General features: G+C 39.8%; 2 protein-coding genes and 1 non-coding gene across 6 annotated transcripts; all 3 read left to right on the top strand.

The window, feature by feature from the left end:
* The first annotated feature begins 4,255 nt into the window (after nt 1–4,255).
* Nucleotides 4,256–9,280, top strand: uba3 (ubiquitin-like modifier activating enzyme 3). Of its 4 annotated transcripts, XM_069678252.1 has the most exons (18): nt 4,389–4,408; nt 4,531–4,569; nt 5,234–5,354; nt 5,461–5,541; nt 5,647–5,729; nt 5,839–5,919; nt 6,121–6,164; nt 6,436–6,500; nt 6,679–6,834; nt 6,942–7,044; nt 7,182–7,295; nt 7,602–7,655; nt 7,841–7,877; nt 7,977–8,058; nt 8,141–8,241; nt 8,353–8,416; nt 8,545–8,599; nt 8,716–9,280. In XM_069678252.1, exons 1-18 carry the CDS (start codon nt 4,389–4,391, stop codon nt 8,802–8,804), a joined length of 1,389 nt encoding a protein of 462 aa, XP_069534353.1. In that variant the 3' UTR covers nt 8,805–9,280. The 4 variants fall into 4 exon arrangements, with proteins under 4 accessions (XP_069534354.1, XP_069534353.1, XP_069534355.1 ...); XM_069678253.1 differs by lacking the exons at nt 4,389–4,408; nt 4,531–4,569 and adding an exon at nt 4,256–4,306; XM_069678254.1 differs by lacking the exon at nt 4,531–4,569.
* Nucleotides 9,281–9,956: 676 nt separating this feature from the next.
* Nucleotides 9,957–19,922, top strand: tmf1 (TATA element modulatory factor 1). Its single transcript, XM_069678914.1, has 17 exons — nt 9,957–10,505; nt 10,599–11,980; nt 12,691–12,794; nt 13,034–13,160; nt 13,321–13,426; nt 13,694–13,836; nt 14,944–15,110; nt 15,782–15,938; nt 16,418–16,510; nt 16,625–16,781; nt 16,881–17,073; nt 17,964–18,033; nt 18,117–18,209; nt 18,332–18,451; nt 18,557–18,715; nt 18,945–19,070; nt 19,189–19,922. Exons 1-17 carry the CDS (start codon nt 10,370–10,372, stop codon nt 19,327–19,329), a joined length of 3,474 nt encoding a protein of 1,157 aa, XP_069535015.1. The 5' UTR covers nt 9,957–10,369; the 3' UTR covers nt 19,330–19,922.
* trnar-acg (transfer RNA arginine (anticodon ACG)) lies at nt 17,676–17,748 on the top strand. Its single transcript has one exon. It is a non-coding gene; the product is annotated as a tRNA-Arg (tRNA).
* Nucleotides 19,923–21,776: the final 1,854 nt, after the last annotated feature.

The raw sequence follows: 21,776 nt of genomic DNA, 5'->3' as shown, positions 1-21,776 counted from the left end.
TCTCTTCTTCAGTGTGTCTCACTCCTTAGAGGAAATTCTTGGGTGACTGCTGACAGGCTGGATGTTGTCCCCACAATGCACAATGTCTCCTTTTAGCAAGACGGGGACAATAGTGATGGAGGAACAGAAGGAATGGCCGAGCAGGAAGCGTGCTGAAGAGGACAGGAAATAGGAAGCGCAAGCAGGAATAAACTGTTGAAATAGCTGGAGGGAAATTTCCGTTCCAGTGTCTTAAGATTCTCCCCACCCCCCCAAGCAACTCCTCTGTTGTCCTTGAAAGACACAGAGAGCGAGCCCTGAACAAAGACGAAGGATCTGAAAGAAGGAATTATATAAGCCGTGGAAAACATTAACAATACTCAGGTGCAAATCTGCGAAATGATTGTCATATTAAATTTAAGCGGCTCCCCAAGTCTTTGGGGAAAACACAAAGTAATCAATACTTGTTGCTCTTCAGACCTTACCCACTACTTCTCTAAATATACCATATTTGAGCTAGCCAGTTGGGTAAGCTAAGCACAAAGACTGTAAACAGAAACAACTAACCTAGTATACGTTAAAAAGTATCCAGCTACCAAAAGCTAAAAACTCATACTCAACCCAACATAATTCCTCTTATAGTCACTCCTCCTGCTTCCAGTCTTTATGCTAAGCTAAGCTAATTTCCCTCTATATGTTCCTCCGCGGAATTACAAAATATCCAACTATAACTTTAACCTTGACAATCAGATTATGCAAATTAAAATCACAAATGCATTTTCATTAGTCTTCACTGGGTCTCTAACTGAAATGTGGCATCTAACCATAATTTACTGTTTTTTCTTACCCAGCCTTTTAGCCCCAAAAACATCCATGTGCATCTCTGGGTCTGGGTTTAGGACATGTGTAGTAGCCTCCTGTAAATAACACAAGTTTAAATATGACCTTAGATTGTGGCATGTGTGAATTATTTTCTCATTCTCATCTAGAGATTAAAATAAACAAGCTTTTAGTTTTGGTCATAGATATATAACCTGTGAACCTAATGAGAACCTACATGGTTGAAGGTGTTGACTCTTGAAAGTAATATACGTATTGATGTAAAATATGTTTGATGGGTTAGGGTCAGATCTTCAAAGTCACCACTTATTTTACACTTTTTTGTCCAAATCTTCACATTTTCTTACATCTTAGATATACTAGCTTTAAGGTACCAAACAGCAGGAAAAAACTATGTGTAGCAAGATTATGGCAGGTCCTCCGCCCCTGCAGGCAGGAAGTGCCGAGCACAAATCGTCTGAGGGGCTCTGCCCATCAGAAACAGGAAGAACAAAGTGCAGACCAGCAATGACACCACACCCCTCACACTAGGAAGATGGATTGTGTGGCTGAACACCTTTGTGATGTAGCAACAGCCACATGTAAGATCTGGTCCTGCAGGCCTCTTCACTTCAGGACATCCAACAAAGGTGGCACTGAGGTGGGGAATGCAGGATTTGTTATTGTGGTTGTGATACTCCAGTTTGGAAAGTAATGCATGTGCACTTGAGTTTAAATGTGACGAAAATATACCTTAAATGATTTTAGTCTTTATTGGGGAAACAAAGTTTTGACTTGAAATAAACACATTTTAGATTGAAAAACCAAAACTCACAGCCCTGACCCATCAATGTAACATTAATGCCTTTTCACAGCAAATAGAATCTATTTATAGAGCTTCTCTGCAATCATGAAGGGGCAATACACTGCAGGCAATTTCAGTTAAAGGTAAACACATCCATCACATATTAAATAATTTAATAAATACCTCACGTGCAACACATATCCTGCTTATATTTCCTGCTTTAGTACAAAAAAAGTGAACAGAGGGCTGTGTCTGTGAGACCTGAGCATCGTTTAGATGCACAACCTCACAATATACTGTAATAATATATGGTGATAACACACGAGGATGCACACACACATGCACATTCACACATATTGGGATCATATAGCAAGACAACACTGTTTTGTTGAGCGTATATAGAGAGTCTAATTACATTGTGAGCAGTGGCAATAAATCACAGAGTCTTAATCAAAGCACTACAACAGAGAGAGTCATCAATCACTCACTACGGCACAACACAACATGGGCCTGTAGCGTTGCGTTTGTCTTCTGGCTGGCAGCTCTTCTCTGCGCCTAACATGGGACATATCGCTGTGACACATTATCATTAGCACAATCAACCCCACTTTGGATGTCCTGACGGAGAGCCATCAAGTGGCAAATGGATATGGAGATGTATGGAGGCCTGACAAACCCTGATTCACATGCCAATGCATGGAGAGGAGACGTGCAGAGGAAAACAGCATTTCATCTCTGTTTCCTGTTGAAGACGACACTAAATATCAGCCGCTCCTCTGAGGTTCTGCTCCCTGGCAGCGTGTCACACTGCTGCCTGCTATGATCAAGTATTTCAAGCTGTGGTCTGTTCAACTCAGGAATCTTCAATCTCTGCGTCGACACCTTACCTGTGGTTGGCTGTGATGGATGGCAGAGAGCCGGGTCACCTCAAATCCACGGCGGTGACATTCAGAATGTAGCTGCTTCAGGTGGAGAAATGACAGATGGCATTTCAATGGAATCTATAAAAATGTGTCACCACTAGAAGATGTTTTGACTTCTTGTCCTCTGCTGCCCTACTTAAGATCCACCACTTAACGCCTTCAAAATAAAGCTAGAGGCAAAACCAATAGAGGGGGGGCAATGGTCTAACCTGCATATCGGAGCGCACTCATATCTTTTTAAGTGTCCTTGTACAACACTCCCAGAGCAATGGTCCTCATTTATATTATATCTGATTTTTTAGGTGTCTTGAGGGCTACCACCTTCAATATATTTGAAGATTTCATCACATCTTCCTGCTGTTTAACATGAGAGCACGGCTGAGGTGAAATGAAAGAGGACAAGACAGACAGGACAAATAGAAAGAGAGAGAGAGGGGGAGAGAGGAGGGCTGGGATGGCAGGCAGTCAGCTATGAAGGACATGGCCGCAGCAATTATTTTAAGTTATCAGTTTTCGGAGGCTGTCACATGGAACATCTCATTAAAAATCAGAAGAAAAAAAATCTTGATGCTCCATCAAACCATTCAGATCACCAAAACTAAGGAAAAAATCTCATATTGCATATCCACTCTCCATATTCCTCACACATACACACAGCATCCAATAATTTGAGATATCAGTGCACATATTAAGCACATCTTTGGTGACCTCTGCCAAAGGTATCTCCACCACATTTCCTTTAATATAAGAGGCGTGTCAGACAGATGGATTAATTATGTTCATGTGGCCGCAGGCATGTCTCTTAAAATGCAAAGAAGGCCGGCCCAGGTTTATTAATCATCCTATAATGAGAGATTAAACACCAAGATTCATTAGTACAACGTGGACACAGTAAATCAGATACTTGAGGGAGACGTTCTTACTAGTAAAGTCGTTAAACTTAATTACATGATCTCAGTTTAATGTCTTATTCATGCTAAGTGCCTCGTGTAGCAATTTACAATGAAAGCGGCTCAAATCTATAAATCTGTAACATAATTATTATGCCATTTTAAGCTGTTGTTTTTCCTCATTTTGTTAGTGAAGCACATCATTATAATAATAACATAAGGAGAAATACTGTAAATAATTTGAAAGACTGAGTTATTGCTTCAGTTCATTTTGCACACAGGCCATTCGAGAAAGTTTGATCAATTTCGGCTCCTGAAACATTAAAAGGCTTGAAGTTTTATTTCACTTAAATGGGCCATTCTGCCTCATTCTGTCTCTCATTGACTGTTAACTGGTTTTATAGATTACTGTTAAAATTTTAGGGCTGAGCCATACAGAGCAAAGCAATTAACAGGTAATTACTAGTGGAGTCTATTTAACTCTCTTTGCCATTGTTAAATTTACTGCTTGCAATGTTTTACAAAGAGGAAACTGAAGTTGCATGAATAGGGGCCAACATTTTGACAATCGATTTAAATACGCTCTTTGACCATTGACAAGTGGACAGAAATAATGATATATGGGTGTTATGTACGTTTGGGTCATTAAAAAAGAATTAAGGGTAAATGCTGCCACCTGTTGGATCTGTGGTGTATTTGAGGTATATTGAATGTGGACTGTTGACAATGCTGCATTCAAAACTATCGGAAATCTTGAAATTAAATGAAGCTATAAAGTTAACTGTTATTTACCTAACGTGCCTCTTATATATTTCAGGCCATATGTGCAAGCAATATCATTTCTGTTGACCTCGAATGAAAAAGTCGTCTGAATATACCGCTGAACTTAGGTGCGTTTTGATGTTATTGCCTGAGAGTCTTTGTTTTTACTACTGCTAACGTCGGCATTTGAAGGCAGATTAGTAGTCAAACATGGCGGACACGGATGAGCCGTAAGTAGCTGCCGAAGAAACAAGAAAGAAACAGTCATTAACTGCCCGAAAGATGCTTTCAAATCTCATTAACTTAAGAAAGCACAGCATGAATGAAACCTTCTTTTATTCTCTCTTTTTAGGGAGAAGAAAAGAAGGAGAGTAGTGGAGCTGACTGAGAAGTTAGTGATGAATTGCTAGAACTGGCGGAAGGTTTGAGGTGACAGGAGGAAGGTTAACGTCAGCTAGCTGGAGAAGCTAACCTAACAGTGGTTGCTAACAGTACACAGACAGCTATGCTAAGGACCAAAATACTGAGCAGTTGGTATTGAGTAGCTACCACGTCTTTACAGTAAAGCCTTTGTGGTATCATTCCCCTCTATGCAAAGGTGGAGGTCTTTACTTTACCTTCTCTCTGTTGACAAGCTAGCTGTTAGCCTAGCCTAGCCACAGGGAGCTGTCCAGGCAGGAGAGTATAGTTGAGTCCAATACCAGAGGGTCAGTAACGCCCACCTGTCAGAATATGCAGTTTTACTATGTTTTCAAGGTATGATTAAACATCAAAGTGTTACATGTGTTAGAGCAGACCGTGATATACAGGGCAGACATTAAAACACAAGTGAATGTTTGAGGAACTACTTTGAAATTTCTACCACCTCTTAGGTTATTGCATGATGAACACATTCAGTTTACATGTTTTTTTTTGCATGATTTTGCTCACTTATACTGGTTTTTGTGTAGTATAAAATCATATAGTAATATGCATGCCATCTGACATTAAATACTAAGAGATTATCATAGATGCTCATGATGATACATCCTAAATGAATGAATTGTTGTTTTCAGGATGGTGGTTGATGGATACAGTGGACGAACCTGTGAGTGGGAGGGCCGATGGAACCATGTCAAAAAGTTTCTGGAAAGGTCGGGGCCCTTTACGCATCCTGACTTTGAACCAAGCACAGAGGTAACAGTTACAGAGAGTGTAATGATGCAAGCTTTTATTTTGTCATTTTATCTGTGGTCTTGTATTTTTCTCTAACGTTATGTGTCTCTATCACCTCTCAACACAGTCCCTGCAGTTTCTGTTAGAAACCTGCAGAATTCTGGTCATTGGTGCTGGTGGTCTGGGATGTGAGCTGCTAAAAGACCTGGTATGATCACTATTCACTATTATTATGAACATTTATTTGGCATAGTTTGTGCTTTAATAAAGGGCAAACAGTTTGTTGAGTTATTTTCTTTATGTTCTTGCTTAGGCTTTATCAGGCTTTCGTAACATCCATGTTGTCGACATGGACACCATTGATGTTTCAAACCTGAATCGTCAGTTCCTATTCAGGTCAGTAGAATCAATTAATTATTACTTTGTAAATTTCAGACCTGTATAATCAGTTATTTTAATGTCTGAAGCAAGCATGTTCTTTTCATGTGTATATAATGTGAAACAGGCCAAAAGATGTAGGTCGGCCCAAGGCGGAAGTTGCAGCCGATTTTATTAACAGTCGCATACCTGGATGCTGTGTGGTCCCGTATCCTTTTAATAACCAATTATTGCAAAGTTTTTCATGCTTGTTAGGAAATTGATAGTGCCTAAAATACAATACATGTGATTAAAAGTGTTGCATTCAGCTAATACCTGTATTAAAAATCAGAATTTAAACATGTAGACATATACACTTACAGGTGTGTGAACTGTTGAAACATGAACTTTTCCTTAATGACTTATGCAGACATTTTAAGAAAATTCAAGATTTAGATGAAACATTCTACAGACGTAAGTATCATCAGGACTATCGGACACAGAGACACACCCTTGTGACTCACCCTTGTAAGAGTCAAAATGTAATTTTCCTTTAAATTTGCTGGTTATTGTGGAGATGACTGGTTCACTGACTTAAAAGTTCATAGCAATCCATTCCCACGCTTACCTCTCACAAAGTCAATAATAAAAAGTAAATGATACTGCGTTCCATTTTGCAGCTCTCTAATGCATATTATTATGTTTTTGTAAAATTGAATTTATTCATCTTTCTGTTTTCATCTAGAATTCCACATAATTGTCTGTGGACTGGACTCTATAGTCGCCAGGAGGTGGATGAATGGTATGCTGGTAAGTTATTCCTCTTTACTGCAACACTTTCACAGTCCTTTTTTTCTCTTTAGCCTTTTCTGTTGACTTTTCATTGCACAATGCTTGCATCTAAAAGTGGTAAAGTTGCACAATGTTGTTGTAAAAGGAACCTGTTTCATGCAATCAAACCCAATCAATCTGGCTTTCTTCTGCACAGCTGTCTTTGCTGGTGTATGAGGACGGTGTCTTGGACCCAGGATCCATTATTCCTCTTATTGATGGTGGGACAGAAGGCTTTAAAGGCAATGCCAGAGTCATTCTCCCTGGCATGTCTGCCTGCATTGACTGCACCCTTGAGCTTTACCCCCCTCAGGTGAGGCAGCTTTTTTGTTATGTTTACGTTTACAACCCAAACTTTGTGGTATTACAGAAACATTTCTTAGTCTGTTTGTTGTTGCTGAAATACATCTACCTTTGTAGGTAAACTTCCCCATGTGTACAATAGCCTCCATGCCTCGTTTGCCTGAACATTGCATTGAGTATGTCCGGATGCTGCTGTGGCCCAAAGAGACGCCCTTTGGAGGTTTGAAATCACACATTTAAGTTTTTAATATTTCTGTTGAACTTGTTTAGAATTATCCTTAAATATGACTTGAGGCTTAAAAGCACCCGCCCCGTTTTACAAGATCTAAGTAAACTTTGTGTTTGTGTGTGGATTAGATGGTGTGGTCCTGGATGGGGATGACCCAGAGCACATCCAGTGGGTGTACCAGAGATCTCTGGAGAGGGCAGCAGAGTTCAACATAACAGGAGTCACATACAGACTAACACAGGGTGAGCACACACAGCACACTTATCTGTCACCACCAACACACAGCTTCTTTTCTTAGAGCTTGGCTGGGAGACGAGCCAAAGTACATAAAACACAACGGCTAACTGTTACTATGCAAATCATTTTTTAAAGTTTGGTGTCTTAGACTGACCTTATTTTTTTTGTGCAAGAAAAATGTTTAAACATTGCAACAAAAAAGTCTCATTTACTGCTCTGATTAGCCGATTTATATATTTTCTTTTCTTCAAATGTCCTTTTTTGGAAGCAGGTTACACCTATATTTTCTAATTCCTTTTTATATGTTGCAGGTGTTGTAAAGAGAATAATTCCAGCAGTAGCATCTACAAATGCTGTCATAGCTGGTAAGTAGCTAAAATTAAATGAACATGAAGGTGCTTTAGTGAAGACCTGTGAACCTAATGCCTTTTTTTTTTTAAGCCCTGCTGTAAAAGAGTTAATCCTTTACACACAACACTGAGTATATTGACTTCATGTAAACAGAGAAGTCAACCAGGACTTAACAGTTTTCTTTGTTTATTTGACCTAGCTGCTTGTGCCACTGAAGTTTTCAAAATAGCATCAAGGTGAGTTTGCATGCTCTACCATAATGCACAAAGTGAAGATGTGTATCAACCACGCATGAGTGTCACTGTTTCTTATTATATTACTATTTGCATTTGCAGTGCCTATATACCTCTGAATAATTACATGGTGTTCAATGATGTCGACGGCCTGTACACCTACACTTTTGAAGCAGAACGGAAGGTTTGTCCCTGAATTTCATTTGGCAGGTCCTGTTTGCAGCAGTTATTAAGTTGCCTTATGTGTATTTGCACTTCTGATACAGGAAAATTGTTCAGCCTGCAGCCAAGTACCTATCAACTTGAACTTTTCTCCATCGTCCAAACTCCAAGAAGTGTTGGACTACTTGATTGAGAGTGCCTCCCTGTATGTTTGCCTTGTTTATTAAGATTTCTTACTAAAACTATAGTATAAAATTGTCTTAAGTTATGCTTATATATATTTATATATATATTTTATTATTATTTTTTTTCCCAGACAAATGAAATCACCTGCTATAACAGCAACAGTGGAAGGAAAGAACAAAACCTTATATTTACAGGTAATCAATTCGTCAATTTTATTAATTTCGTAGGGCATAGTAATGTGAGTCTGAGATGTGTCCTGATGAATTTAGGCAATCATGCAAGTTTTGATATGAGCTAACTTTCACCTGTTTTTGTGTTACAGTCTGTCGCTTCAATTGAACAGAGGACGCGGCCAAATCTGTCCAAAACCCTGAAAGGTGAGGGCCATTATTTGTTTACTTGCTAGAAGAAGAATTGCCTACACTCAGAATTTGTTGGGTGAAAACACTTAATTTGCTTACTCACTTGTGTTATGATTCATGTTTTTTTCCAGAGCTTGGGCTGTCTGACGGACAAGAGCTAGCTGTTGCTGATGCAACCACACCTCAGACCATGTTGTTCAGACTCTGCTTCACCTCATAGGAAAAACTCAAACGCTCCCACAGCCAGCTGATGTCATTCTTGTTACTTGGCCAACTATGACTTGATACAGGATATTTAAAAGCGGCATAATAACGAGAAACGTTTACAATGTATGAGGTCATAGTGTAAATTATTGTAGCTTTGTTTTTTTGCTAAAATGTACTCATTTACTACAGTTAATGTTTTGCACTGAAAAGCCAAATCATAGTTCATAACCTGTTGTGTTTTGGTGGTACATTTTCTGCAAATGTTACAGATTTCTGCATTAATGTTTTATCTGCACTACAACCTAAGGTGCTGCAAACAAAGAGACAAGCATTAGTCATCTGAAAAGTATTACTCTGTACTTGTTTTGGTTTGGGATATCTTGAATATTTATTTATTCCAACACAGTTTTTAAGTTGCAGTAAACACTGATGTGGCAATCAACGCACTGATAATGATGTGTTAACTGGAATAAAATCTTTTTGTAACAATGTTTCTGTTTCCTTTACTGGTTCTGTTCCATTTGTTGGAGTGTGAAGTAATATTCATTCACTTAAAGCTCCTGTGAGGAACTTTCGGTTTGTGTTGATTTTGGCGCTGCCTGTGGACCAAGCCGTACCTCTTATCTCTTTGCTGATTTTGTCCTGCACATGCTTAAGTGGTGGTCTTTAACAAAAAATATATATGTATCATATGTATCACTCACTTTAAATTTTTACCAATAATCGATCTTGTTGCATGGTCTGGTTTGCTTTTGTAGGTCATATAGAGTAATCAGAATTAATTTCAGCCTGTTTCATAACCAGTGAAAAAAACTCCTTACAAGTTAAGTTTAGTATGTAGGATTGAGAGGAGTTGCTGGATGAGATCCCCCTTGCTTTGGTTACATGTAACAGTACAGACTGGGCATATTTTAAGGTAGTGGTTTATATCTAGAAAGAAAACAGGCTTACAGTAATATTGAGCTTATAATATGCACGTATTGCAATTATGTTGTTTGTTTTATATTTGGCAGAACATAAATATAAATGTAGGCCAGTGGAGGATTTCACTCTGCTGACTGGGCTGTCTCGCAGCATTCAGGCCCAGTCAGACTGGATCTTGACGTCATGGTGCTACGTGGACAGGAAGTAGCGAGCAGGCTAATGCTAGCTGCTTCAAGTTGAGAGCGACCAAAACAAACGATGACGGCCGACCAAAGGAGCCGAAAAAAGCGTGGATTAACCATGGAAATTTGCTTTGCTTTAATGGTGTAGCTACGGTGTTAGATGTTCCTGTATTTCTACATGACTGACGTGTAGAGGAGGTGAGATTTTGAGTTCGCGAGCTGTAACTATCTGGGATTGATGTACCTTTAACACGGACGTTATGCGTTGGCTAACTTGCAGCTTGGCCAAGTGCTAGCTTGCTGTCAACAAAGCTTCTCTGGACAGAAGACAATTAAAATTGCGAAATTCAGTGCACCAGGTTATCTTGACATTAAAAAATGCCGAGACGGTTGAAGTGACTGTTAAGTTCTCCGTTAAGAGCCGTGCAACCTTTCCTGAACCTGGTGATCGCTAGCTAGCCTGACGGGCAACATGAGTTGGTTTAACACATCTCACTTGTCCAGCTTTGCTAAACAAGCTTTAACAACAGCTCAGAAGTCAATCGACCGGGTCCTGGACATCAAAGAAGAGGACCAGTGGGGTGACACTGTTGTAATGCCCTATAATGGTAAGTAATGTGTCATAGGGTGTAAACAGCTAATGCTCACATACAATGTTTCTGAACAAATGTTACAAATGGTGCCATTTTGTTTTCTGATAGATGTTACATTACCTGAAAAGCTGTCATTAAGTGGAGGATGGGGAATGACACAGTGGGAAGCACCACCCGAGGAAAAGACCACCACTCTTCCTCCCTCTTCTGAGGCCATCACGACTCCTGTCACACGCACAGTTGTAGATGAATCCGAAAACTTTTTCAGTGCCTTTCTGCCCCCTGGAGAAGTTCAAGGTGTCCCTCAAACCCAGGTAGTTTCTGTACCCCCTGCTAAGTCCCAAAGGCGGCCTCAGGAGAAGAAAAAGAAGAACAACGAGGCTGTGGTCCAAACAGAAGTGGAGACTGAAACGTCACTATCTGCTGATGAGAGTCTTGAGGATGATACGGCTGCTGAGAGCCAGACAGCTGAGCTGTCACCAGCGGTACCTTATGCAGACACTATCCTCCTGGAGCCTGTTTCTCCTGCTTACTCGTCCAGTGATCATCCTTGTAACACTGACATCACAACAAGTGATGTAAAAACAGATGACAGCTCAACAGTTTCTGAAGACTTAAAAACAGAGCAGTCGCAAACTACAACAGATCACGAGATTGAGCAGGACACCACAGATTCCTCTGAACCTTCTGCTGTCACTTCTGAAACTAAGAGCTCTACTCCTTCTGATCCGTCGCCCTCCCCTCCCTCTAAGGAAGTACTTATAGAGCATAAAGACTCAAAGGTGGAAGACCGTCAAAATGATACCCCCTCTCCTCCAGTCAGTGCTTTCTCCTCAGGAACCTCCACAACCAGTGACATTGAAGTGCTGGACCATGAATCAGTGTTGAGTGAGAGCTCAGCCAGCTCAAGACAAGAAACAGGTGAGAGCAAGGCTGGCCTTCACCTAATGCAGGGCTCCTTCCAGCTTCTCACTGCCTCCACCTGCGGAGACTTCCCCCGTCTGGAGGACTACTCCAAACTCACAGAGAGCTGCGGCTCCTCCTCAGATGCATTTGAGCGCATAGATTCATTCAGTGTGCAATCATTGGATAGCCGGAGTGTCAGTGAGGTTAACTCAGATGATGAGATCCCCGGCAGTCGGACACTAGCGTCTGTCACTGCGGGCCCTGCTTTAACGGTATCGTCAGCTGTGTGTCAGAAGCAGGAAGATAGTGTGGTGGAGAAGGTAGAAAAGGAGCACGAGGAGGAGGAGGAGGAGGAGGAGGGTTTCACTGAAACAATGAGGGAGCAGTCGGTGGATGAGATGGAAGAGAGTGGACGAAGTGCGACCCCTGTTAATAGTGAGCAGCCGGAAGAGTTGACAGAACAGGAATCAGAGGCTAATGTCACATTGTCTGATCCCACCTCCACGGCTGAAGAACAGATTACTCCACCAATCACAGAAGAGATGAAAAGTTTCTCAACAGTTCAGATTTTGGAGCTTCAAAAGGTAGCAATTGGTATTTTTTTCTTACTTAGCTGCTCATGTTTTAAAATTTGTTTTATTTCGATATTATACATACCGGTAATTTGTTTCATTTTGTTTTATTATACATGAGTTTATACAGCTGCATTGATTACCTCCAGTATTGTAAGGTGTTTTACGCCTTTGCCACAACACTTTGACAAGCAAATGCTTGTTGAAAATTAGCTCTTTATCTAAGCACTAGTAAGTCACTCATTCAATAATAATTTGCACTTCTTGCACTAATAACAAAGCAACATTTATACATCAATAAAGAAACTCAGTGCTTTGCATAGCCTTCCTTAGAATGCAAAACAGAAGTAGCTATAGCTTTACTAGACTGTCATGTCCATGAGATTCATGTGATCCACATCGGTATTTCCATGTCATTTTGCAAATGCGTCCAAGCTTGTAGTCCGGAGCAACAGTGTTTTTCCTTTCTGATAACTTTAATCCAAACTTTGTCATGTGATTGACGGCTGTTGGACACAAGTGCATTTTTAAGTAGCTTTGAACTTGTCATGTTTTTTGTTCAAAGAAGTTAGTCAAAAATCAGCCTCTCCCTCTTTAGTCTGACATGTTTTATTATTTGACAAAGGCAACTTGTAATATCTCATGGTATATTTTAGCAGCATTACAGCACACGGCTTTTCTGCACTTGTAAACAAAAAAAAAATCCTGTGGACATGTTGTAGGTCATTGATGAGTTGTCAGGACGCCTTGAGAAGAGAGAGTCCCAGCTGCTTTCAGTCAGTAAAGACAAGGCCAGGCTGGAGGAGGAGTGTGACAATCTCAAAGAGTAAGTGCATGGTTCACAATGTCATATGTTGTTGCTATGACTATAATAAATATCATGAATATGTTGAGCTATTAAATTAAGCTACATTACCTTTATGTACACATTGCTGAAATGTTTTAGTGATGTTAAAGTAACTGTAATGTCTGAAGCTTAAAATAAGCTACTTGTGCTTTATGGCCTTGAGCCTGCATACATTTTGACAGTTAGCTCTCACACTGATCAGTCTGTTCATCCTTCAGTGAAGTGGTAACCCTGAAGGAGGAGAGCTCCACTGTGCAGTCCTTAAAGGATGAGTTCACCCAGCGCATAGCGGACACAGAGAGGAAGGCTCAGCTTGCCTGCAAAGAAAGAGACATAGCCAAGAAGGTAACTCACATTAGTCATCCAAGAGTGTACTTATACTGTTATATGTATAATGATACAGTATAACCTTTTACATCTACATATTTCTGTTTCGATGGCAAACTCCAAAATTGAACAGTGTCTAAAGTGTGGCTGTCAAAGTTGACATTGTTCTGTGCATCAGGAAATTAAGGGCTTGCGGGAAGAGCTTTCTACAAGACTCAACTCCAGTGATACAATGGAGCTCATCAGAGAGAAGGAGGAGCAGATCAGAGGCCTGCTGGAAGAAGGTACATTTATGTAGCAGACTGTTATTCTTCACCTCTAACAACCCACCCAGTTGGTTTTGTCATAAGAAGTTTCTTAAGTACCACTATAACATCAAGGTTGTAGTCAATTATTTATTAGGGCTGAAGAAATGATGCATACCTCAGTCAGATGGAATAGAGTGTGGAGTGTTTAAAAATCAGCGGCTGACTTTATTCCTTGTAAATTAATAATTGTTCAGAGACATAATGGGTTTCCTCTCAATATCAGTTTTTTACTTTCACTTTAAGGTGAAAAGCTGTCCAAGCAGCAGCTGCAGCACAGCAACATCATCAAGAAACTACGTGTGAAGGAGAAGGACAGTGACGCCAAGATCACCAAGCAACAGAGGAAAATAAAGGAGCAGGACGACGAGCTCAGGCAACTGCAGCAGGTCAGATGTGAAAAAAAAAACTATCTCTAAGAATGGAAAGAATTTATACCCTGCCTTTGTAAAATGACTGTTTTAAATACTTTCGATGCAATTCGTAGTCAGGGTGGTAACTTTTAAAAATCCAGAATCTTACTTTAATTTAGTTTTTTCTGACATAGTTTTAACATTTAGTGTTATTTGACTCAAAATTCATGTTTAATTACAAATATATATTGTTAAATGATAAATTCTGTTTGAGACATTGTTTATATTGGTTTTAGGGGTTAATTCTTAAGTAAGCAAGTTATTTTGTTTACAGACAGACTCAGGTCAACTTCATTTTCATTGCCATAGTTAGCAGCATTTGAGGTCTAAAGTCTCCACTCAGAAGGATTACTTAAGTTATACACATGAAGTGAGATTGACCAGGCAGGATGTGATATTGTGAGGAGGTGGAATATAATGGCTTTAATGACATTTTTTTTTCCATTCTCTGATTTTTTTGTCTATCATTGCCAAAAGTAGGACGTGATGTAATCATTGGACTAGATTTGAAAATGAGTGAAAATGAACAATCATGAAGCATTTCATCCCACTGTTTTTCACCTACACCACCCTCTCTTAAATGAATAAGCCCCTTGAACCGTACTTATTAGACATGGGAGTATTACTCCAAACATACACAACTATGAACCATGTTATTGCTGCCAGTGCTAGTTTTCTTTAGGACTGGTTGATTTGACATGATGATAGATGGAGTAGGCTGGGTCATGTCAAAGTCATTTTGTGGTTGACATTGTTGTGGTGTATAAGACCTCTGAAAAGCATGTCATACCAGTACTGCATATGTAGGCAAAAACATGATGAAAAACCTTGACCTTGGATATTGTCCGGGGAAGCTGAAAAATAAGAGCCTTTTAAATGATGTGTATCTGTACATGTTTGGTTTTATTAGTTTACCACTATTGTTACTAAATGTAAACCTAAAACATTATTTTGTTTCCTCAAAGACTATATGTTTGTTTCTTTTCATGCTTATAAAATGTTAGTTACAATGATCATAAAAAAACCCAAAACTATGTTCATTAAAGTCAGGGCTACAATTCTATCCTTGGTTTATGTGTTTAGGTCCTAGATGGGAAGGAGGAGGTTGAGAAACAGCACAGGGAGAACATCAAGAAGCTAAACGCTGTGGTGGAGCGGCAGGAGAAGGAGCTGAGCCGGCTGCAGATGGACTCTGAGGAGCTTCAGGAGAAGAACAGGAGCATCCAGGCTGCTCTGGACAGCTCTTACAAGTAATCACAAGCCACTTTTAAGCCCTTTTTACAGTGCCAGTTCAAGGCAGGATTATTACGCCTCTGTTACGCTCCGTCTTCTATGTAGAACGCACGGAGGCGTAATGGTGGGGAGAAGTCTTGCCGCCTCGGAGGTAGTAACAGAAGCGTAACGGCGCTGTTTGTTTACACCTTGCGCATGTTTTTCTTCCGCAACGCCAGAACGCTTTTTAAAAACACACACTGGGGCGGCTTTACGCCGGCGTTGCAGAGTCCAATGTAGAATAACAAAGGTGTCATGAGGTCAGAGCTTCGTTACGGCGCTGAGACAGAACTACAGTGTTAAAAAGGCTACCGACACCCTGCCATCCAGACTAAATCTATATGAGTAGAGCTCTTTCTGTAATGCTAACCCACAAGCCAGCTGTTGTATCATATTTCACCTTTTATTATAATTTAATTGGTGACAGAGTTCACAGCACATGCTAAGTATGTAATGTACTTTATAATGGTGTACATTGGGTGATCAGTTCAGGACTTTTAACCATTTATGTACTTAAATAATAACTACTTTATTTCAAATCCAGTCTACTGAGATACAGAGCCAACAATATAAAATGTTTTACTGTTATTACAAAGGAGACTGGCACTTTTATAGAATCAACATTTTGATCGTCTGTCTCTTATATCAGGGAGCTGGCAGAACTTCACAAGGTGAATGCCAGCAACGCCAGCGAGGCTGAAGAAGCAGCTCTTAGCAGGGAAATACGGGCCAAAGGGCAGCTGAGCGTGGCTCTTGAGAAGGCTCAAGAGGAGGCCAGGATGCAACAGGAGGCCTTGGCTGATCAGGTAACACAGGCTCATGCTGTAGACGCCTAGGGACACTATATTTGCTGTGCATGTAGCTCACATTGTATACATAAATCTAACATGAACACTAAAGTAGGCTTTTGTGCAGCCTCTTCCCTGTAATGAATTGTCACACACTCACTCTAGCAGAAATAGTTAATACCCCGACATTGTTGACCTGCACCTGCTTTCATTAACGAAATCATTATCCATGGGATACAACAAGGGCTGGGCGATGGTGAATGTTTACAGCATGCTTTTGACAATTTCAATGTGGCTTATGTAGCATCTCAAAAATATTAGAAATGTGTTTTTGTGCACACCTTTTCAGTAATTCATTTAATTTTGCAAACAGGTGAAAGTAAGCTGGATCATTGTCTCATTTACTTTTCTGCCCTGCTTACTCCTGTATATAAGACATTAAGTAAATACGTTATAACAGGTCATCCTTTATTAATTTTTTCTAATGTTGTGTTCAGGTGGCTGACCTGAGAGTGGCTCTGCAGAGGGCTGAGCAGCAGCAAGCAAGGAAAGAAGATTATTTGAGGGAGGAGATCAGTGAGCTGCAGCAGGTAACATTATATGCTACTTGCTACAAAGCTAACTCTATTTGACAGGAGGTGAAAGAAAATGTTGTTTTGACAGGGATATTTTTATGCATACAATGTTTTACTTGTCTTCAACAGAGACTACAGGAGGCAGAGACCAGGAACCAGGAACTCAGTCAGAGTGTAACCTCTGCGACACGGCCCCTGCTGCGACAGATCGAGAACTTGCAGGCCTCGCTCGGCGGGCAGACAGCATCCTGGGAAAAACTGGAGAAGAACATCTCTGATAGGCTAGGTGAGAGGCAGGAGCTCGACTGCATGTGTGAATCAACACCAAAATACAGTGCTGTACAAACTGAACAACAAGCTTGACATCTTTTTCTGCTGTAAATAGCTGATGCTCAGGCACAGCTGGCTGTTGCTGTACAGAAGGAGCGATCAGCAACAGAAGAGCTGTTGTCCATCAAGTCCCAGCTGGCCTCACTGGAATCCCAGAATTCCCTGCTCCGTCAGGAAAAGGCCCGGGTCCTGGCACAGCTGGACACTGAGAAGAACAAGAGAGAGAAACTGGAGGATGACAGCAGCAGGTAAAACGTAAAACTCAAGCCTGCAAGGTTGAGTGATACGGTACCTCCTGCTAAAACCTTTAATTACACTGTTGTCTATGTATTTGAAATGCATTTGGTTGGGTAGCAGAGTGACTGCTTGGTTAAGGTAGTTGGTTTAATGATAATTATGATATGGTTTTTTGATGCCAATGGAATAAAGAAGCACTATTTAGTAGTGGTTAGTTATTAAGAAAACATACTTGGAAAGTAGACAACTGTAGACAACACAATGAATCTTAAGCTACATTCAATTTCTACCTCTTGATTTTCACCCTAAATATCTAACTTTTGCTACATGATTTACAGATACGTGTGAGGATATGTGAAAGTTATTGACAGTAGTTTTTCTGGTTAGCATACATCTTGAGAAAGTGTTAAGGAGAAGTGAGTCCCTGTATCTCTTCATGTAATGCTTGAGCTTCCTGAAGAGTGTTGGTGTTTTACAACAACACATTTGTGAGTCAAAGTGTGTGACAGAGGCCGGGGGGAGGGGAATCCCTCCCCTGACGGAAGCAGCCATGCATGCACGTGGCCTTTGTGCTGCAGGCTTATCTTTTGTGAGAGAACTGTGAGGTTTTATGGGGCCAGTGGCGCAATGGATAACGCGTCTGACTACGGATCAGAAGATTCTAGGTTCGACTCCTGGCTGGCTCGTAAGCTTTTTATCTAATTATAAAACAAGAAAACTTGTTGGTTCCTCTTCAGTGGAACACCGTACAGAGGATTGTCATTATTTTCCACACCATAATACTATGTTTTATATTACAGGATTTCATTTAATTACAAGCATAACAGTGGGGTATTTCACGTTTTTAGCATTTCATACTGTTTTTTGAGCTTGTGACTTATAGCTTGGTCTCTCATCGTAGGGAGCATGTTGAGCTGGAGAATCTGCGAGGAGAACACAATCGGATGCAAGACGATGCCAAGAAAGAAAAGGTGACATAATGCTATTTCCTACTCTTTTACTTACCCTGCATGGAACAGCTTGTTTATGTGTGTCTTTTTGCTTGCTTCACCAGCTGCTGCTGACCAATCAATTAGAAATGGAGAAGATGAAGGTGGAGCAAGAGAAGAAGAAATGCTACTTAGCACAAGAGGCACTGAAGGAAAAGGTTTAGGAGAACTTATTATAACTTAAAATAACTGATTGTTTAATCAACTTTTCTCAATTCAAACGTGTTAAGATGTTTTTTTTCTGTTCCCTAATTAAGACAATTTTTTGTTACCCTACCAGGAACGAAAGGCCATGACCTATTCTGTAGAGCCTGCAGCCTCCTCCACACCCTCCCTGTCCCGCTCCAGCTCCATCAGTGGGGCAGACAATGCTGGCCTGCACACATCAAGTCTTTCCCAGGTACACACTGGAGAAAATGTTCAAATCTAAGAATTAGTATTCGTTTGTACATGCATGTATTTGTGTAGTTTGACTAGCCTTCAACTTAGTTTTATTCTCTCACAGGATGACTCTTTAGACCACTCACTGGGTACCATGACCATGTCCATGTCGATGAGCGGGACCAACCTGTACGAGGTGGCCAGGCTGTCCGGAGGCTCCAGCATCATAGAGAACCTTCAGTCTCAGCTCAAACTCAGAGAAGGAGAGATCGCACAGCTGCAGGTAGCAACTCAGAACCACATAAAGCTACCCAAGACTTTATTCACAAGTTTGATGGTTCTGCTGCATAACACCACCTGCCTGCAGACAGAAGGCTGGCCAAATCTTATTGGATAGCCTATTTAAATAGCATACAACATGTATCAGCAAGATTTACATTTAAAAGAGGGATAGCAGTTCCCTGCTGCACTTAAAGGCCGCCGGTGTAACTTTTTTGCCCCTGCTGTTACAGCTTGAGATTTCCAGTCTAGAGAGGAGTCGTTCTGTGATGGCAGAAGAGCTCGTACGACTCACCAATCAAAACGATGACATGGATGAGAAGGTGAAAGAGATCCCAAAGTTGAAAATTCAACTCAAGGTAACGTCTCATTAAGGAATTAGACTTTATGGTTCATGAGAAACATTTTTTCTAGACTTTCATCTGGACATGTGCTTTGTTTGCTGAGGCTCTTCTAATGTTTGTGACTGTATTTCAGGATCTGGAGCAGAGGCACAACACAATCCTGCAGATGTACGGAGAAAAAGCAGAAGAAGCAGAGGAGCTGAGACTGGACCTCGAAGACGTGAAGAATATGTACAAAACCCAAATTGATGAACTGCTGAAAAACCAGAAATAAACAGTTTAATTGTGTTACTTTGGGGACACAAACAAACCAGTTGACCATCCTAGCCAGGCATGAATTGAGAGGCAAAGAGAATTTAAGTTTAATCACTGTGTCAAAAACAAAATAGGTTAATTTTTATCTGTTATTTTATTTTAACTAATGATCACATACTGTATTTAAGTTGGGATCTTGGGATTATTCATAACATACAATATATCATTACAGAATCAGTATGAAGGATAGCCACAGTTGTTTGTGATTCATTTGAAATCAGTGGGACTTAGTACACACTTTGCTTTAGACATAATTTCTCATGACTGAACCTTTCACATAGTATCATATAGACAGTTTAGAAAGATATGAGACGGTGAAGGTTTTTTTGCACTACACAAATTCATCCTTGTTTATTTCCTAATGTATTATCATAATGGTTTAAGAAATATATAATTATATTGTACAGAAAAATGTATGTATTGTTCTTAACTCCTTACAAATCACAAGATGCGGTGTAGACCTGAGAGTAGTCTGTGATTAAAATCCTGAAGATTGGGTTTTAAACCATATAAATATGTAAATGAATAAACATCTATTTGAGTGGTGAGAAATACCGTGATTGTGAAATTTCAATTGTGTTGAATAACACATGAGAAGTCATTACATTCACAAAAAAATAAAACTCTATCTCAATGCTACACAAAGCTCTTCAAATGTATCTGCCTGATCTGAACACAGTTGTTCAATCTAGTACGTTAATACAAGACTATCCTTGCTTGTGAAAATCTTAAATTACACAATTTTATGTAAGGTGTCATACATTTTATATCACTACATAACCTAAACATGAACAGGTACTGTCCTTGTTGTACAGGCTTTTTGAGTCAATCACATTTGGTGACGATTCAATTAAAGCAAAGGTTTGTACAAGGCAGGGTTATTTTAGTTAACTCAAACTAGCAGTGAAAAAATAATTTCGTTAACTGAAATGAACATAACAAGGTAAAATGCAGGTAAAATCAGCTTAGTTTTCGTTTCCCCCCTCGATTCACACTAGTTGCTATAGCTACCACTTTGTCCTGCTCTGTTTGACTTCTCGAGAGACACTGGCCTAATAAAAAGGCCTAATGAAAATCGTATTTGATGTCATGCATCCTTTCATCCTACCATTTTCAGCTTCTTTAAATTTTAAAAAATAAAGCTCTCCTCTTAATAGCTGAAAAACTAAAACTAACACGAAAACTAAATAAAAACTAAAACTAGTCAATTCCTCAAAATAGAAATAAAACTACTTATGAACTCACTGACTAAAACTAAACTGAAATCAAAAAATAAAATGAAAGACTAAATAAAAAACTAATTAAGATTTCAAAACTATAATAACTCTGGTACAATGTTTTTTTTTTTTAATTAACATTATTATAATCGTAAATTTATGCTTATCAGACAGTTTAGAGTGCCCGTGCAGTATGTGAGAGGAAGTGCAATCTGAAGAAAAAGTGTGGTACACAGCGCCACCCTCTGGCTGCTACTACACATTACACACCGGTATAAGGTTTCCGGTGTTATGGCGACCGCCGGCAACATCATCGCTTCAGTCTGGAGGATAGCAGGCTGTGCTTTCAGGTAAACTGCCTCCCTCTCAAACTCCTACCAACCGCATGTAGACGACCTTTAAAGTGAGTTTTCTGCCCACAGGCCGTTTTGTATCGTGAAAATATTACGCTGTTTTGACCTGTCCAGTTATTTTGCTGCCACATCGGTCCAGCTTCAAATAATGTGAAGGGGCTTGGTGAAGAAGTCACGCTAGTAACATGTTAGCCACCAAATACATATTTTAGAAATTAGCTTCTAATAAAACTGCCGTCATTGTTACTAAGTAACGTCTTTGTTACTAAGAAAAGAGTAACTGCTAAGTAACGTGTTATTAACGTTACCTCGACCGTTTATCAGTCTGCAGCTTCAGCTTTAAGTGTCCCTCTCGGTTTGCAACGTGAACATTATCTTCGCGTAAACGACTTAATTGACGCTAAAAGTTACAATGTTACATATCGGTGCTAATTATCTTGCTAAAATGAAGATGGCTTTTTCTCTGGGAGCCCACGTGCTAGAAAAGGATGAAGACTGGGGGTTAAACGCACTCGAGCTCGTTAAAGTCTTCATTGTTGTTCAATGAAAGAAGTGAAACTTAACGATGATAATAAAGTATAAATAATTGAATAGGGCTTTCTTCGCCTTGTTTTCACATAAAACGCAACACATAATTACTTTGAGGCAGTATCCTGTTATGCCAGGAGCACTGTTTTTAATTTTATACTGTTAAATATTTGCATTACCATCATATTGCAAATCCCTGCAAATCTGTACAGCTCTTTAATTACACCTGCTGAACATATTTTGTATTATTTTGCTTTATATATCTTATTCTTATTGTCTGTTTTAAATTATATTTAAGTCCCCGCTGA

Source organism: Semicossyphus pulcher, unplaced genomic scaffold (genome assembly GCF_022749685.1).
Source record: "Semicossyphus pulcher isolate SPU_LCO1_2020_fin unplaced genomic scaffold, fSemPul1.0.p SCAF_3, whole genome shotgun sequence".
NCBI classification, from domain to species: domain Eukaryota; kingdom Metazoa; phylum Chordata; class Actinopteri; order Labriformes; family Labridae; genus Semicossyphus; species Semicossyphus pulcher.
Note: the sequence above shows the minus strand (reverse complement) of the source record. Positions and strands in the feature narration are given on the sequence as shown.

What these genes read in the sequence shown, in the direction of transcription:
- uba3 (XM_069678252.1), top strand. Translation starts at nt 4,389, where the DNA reads ATGGCGGACACGGATGAGCC. An exon ending in GTGAGCTGCTAAAAGACCTG is followed by an intron (nt 5,542 to 5,646) that starts GTATGATCACTA and finishes GTTCTTGCTTAG; the next exon opens with GCTTTATCAGGCTTTCGTAA. An exon ending in AGATGAAACATTCTACAGAC is followed by an intron (nt 6,165 to 6,435) that starts GTAAGTATCATC and finishes GTTTTCATCTAG; the next exon opens with AATTCCACATAATTGTCTGT.
- tmf1 (XM_069678914.1), top strand. Translation starts at nt 10,370, where the DNA reads ATGAGTTGGTTTAACACATCTCACTTGTCCAGCTTTGCTAAACAAGCT. An exon ending in TGTTGTAATGCCCTATAATG is followed by an intron (nt 10,506 to 10,598) that starts GTAAGTAATGTG and finishes GTTTTCTGATAG; the next exon opens with ATGTTACATTACCTGAAAAG. An exon ending in AAGAGGCACTGAAGGAAAAG is followed by an intron (nt 18,210 to 18,331) that starts GTTTAGGAGAAC and finishes TTACCCTACCAG; the next exon opens with GAACGAAAGGCCATGACCTA.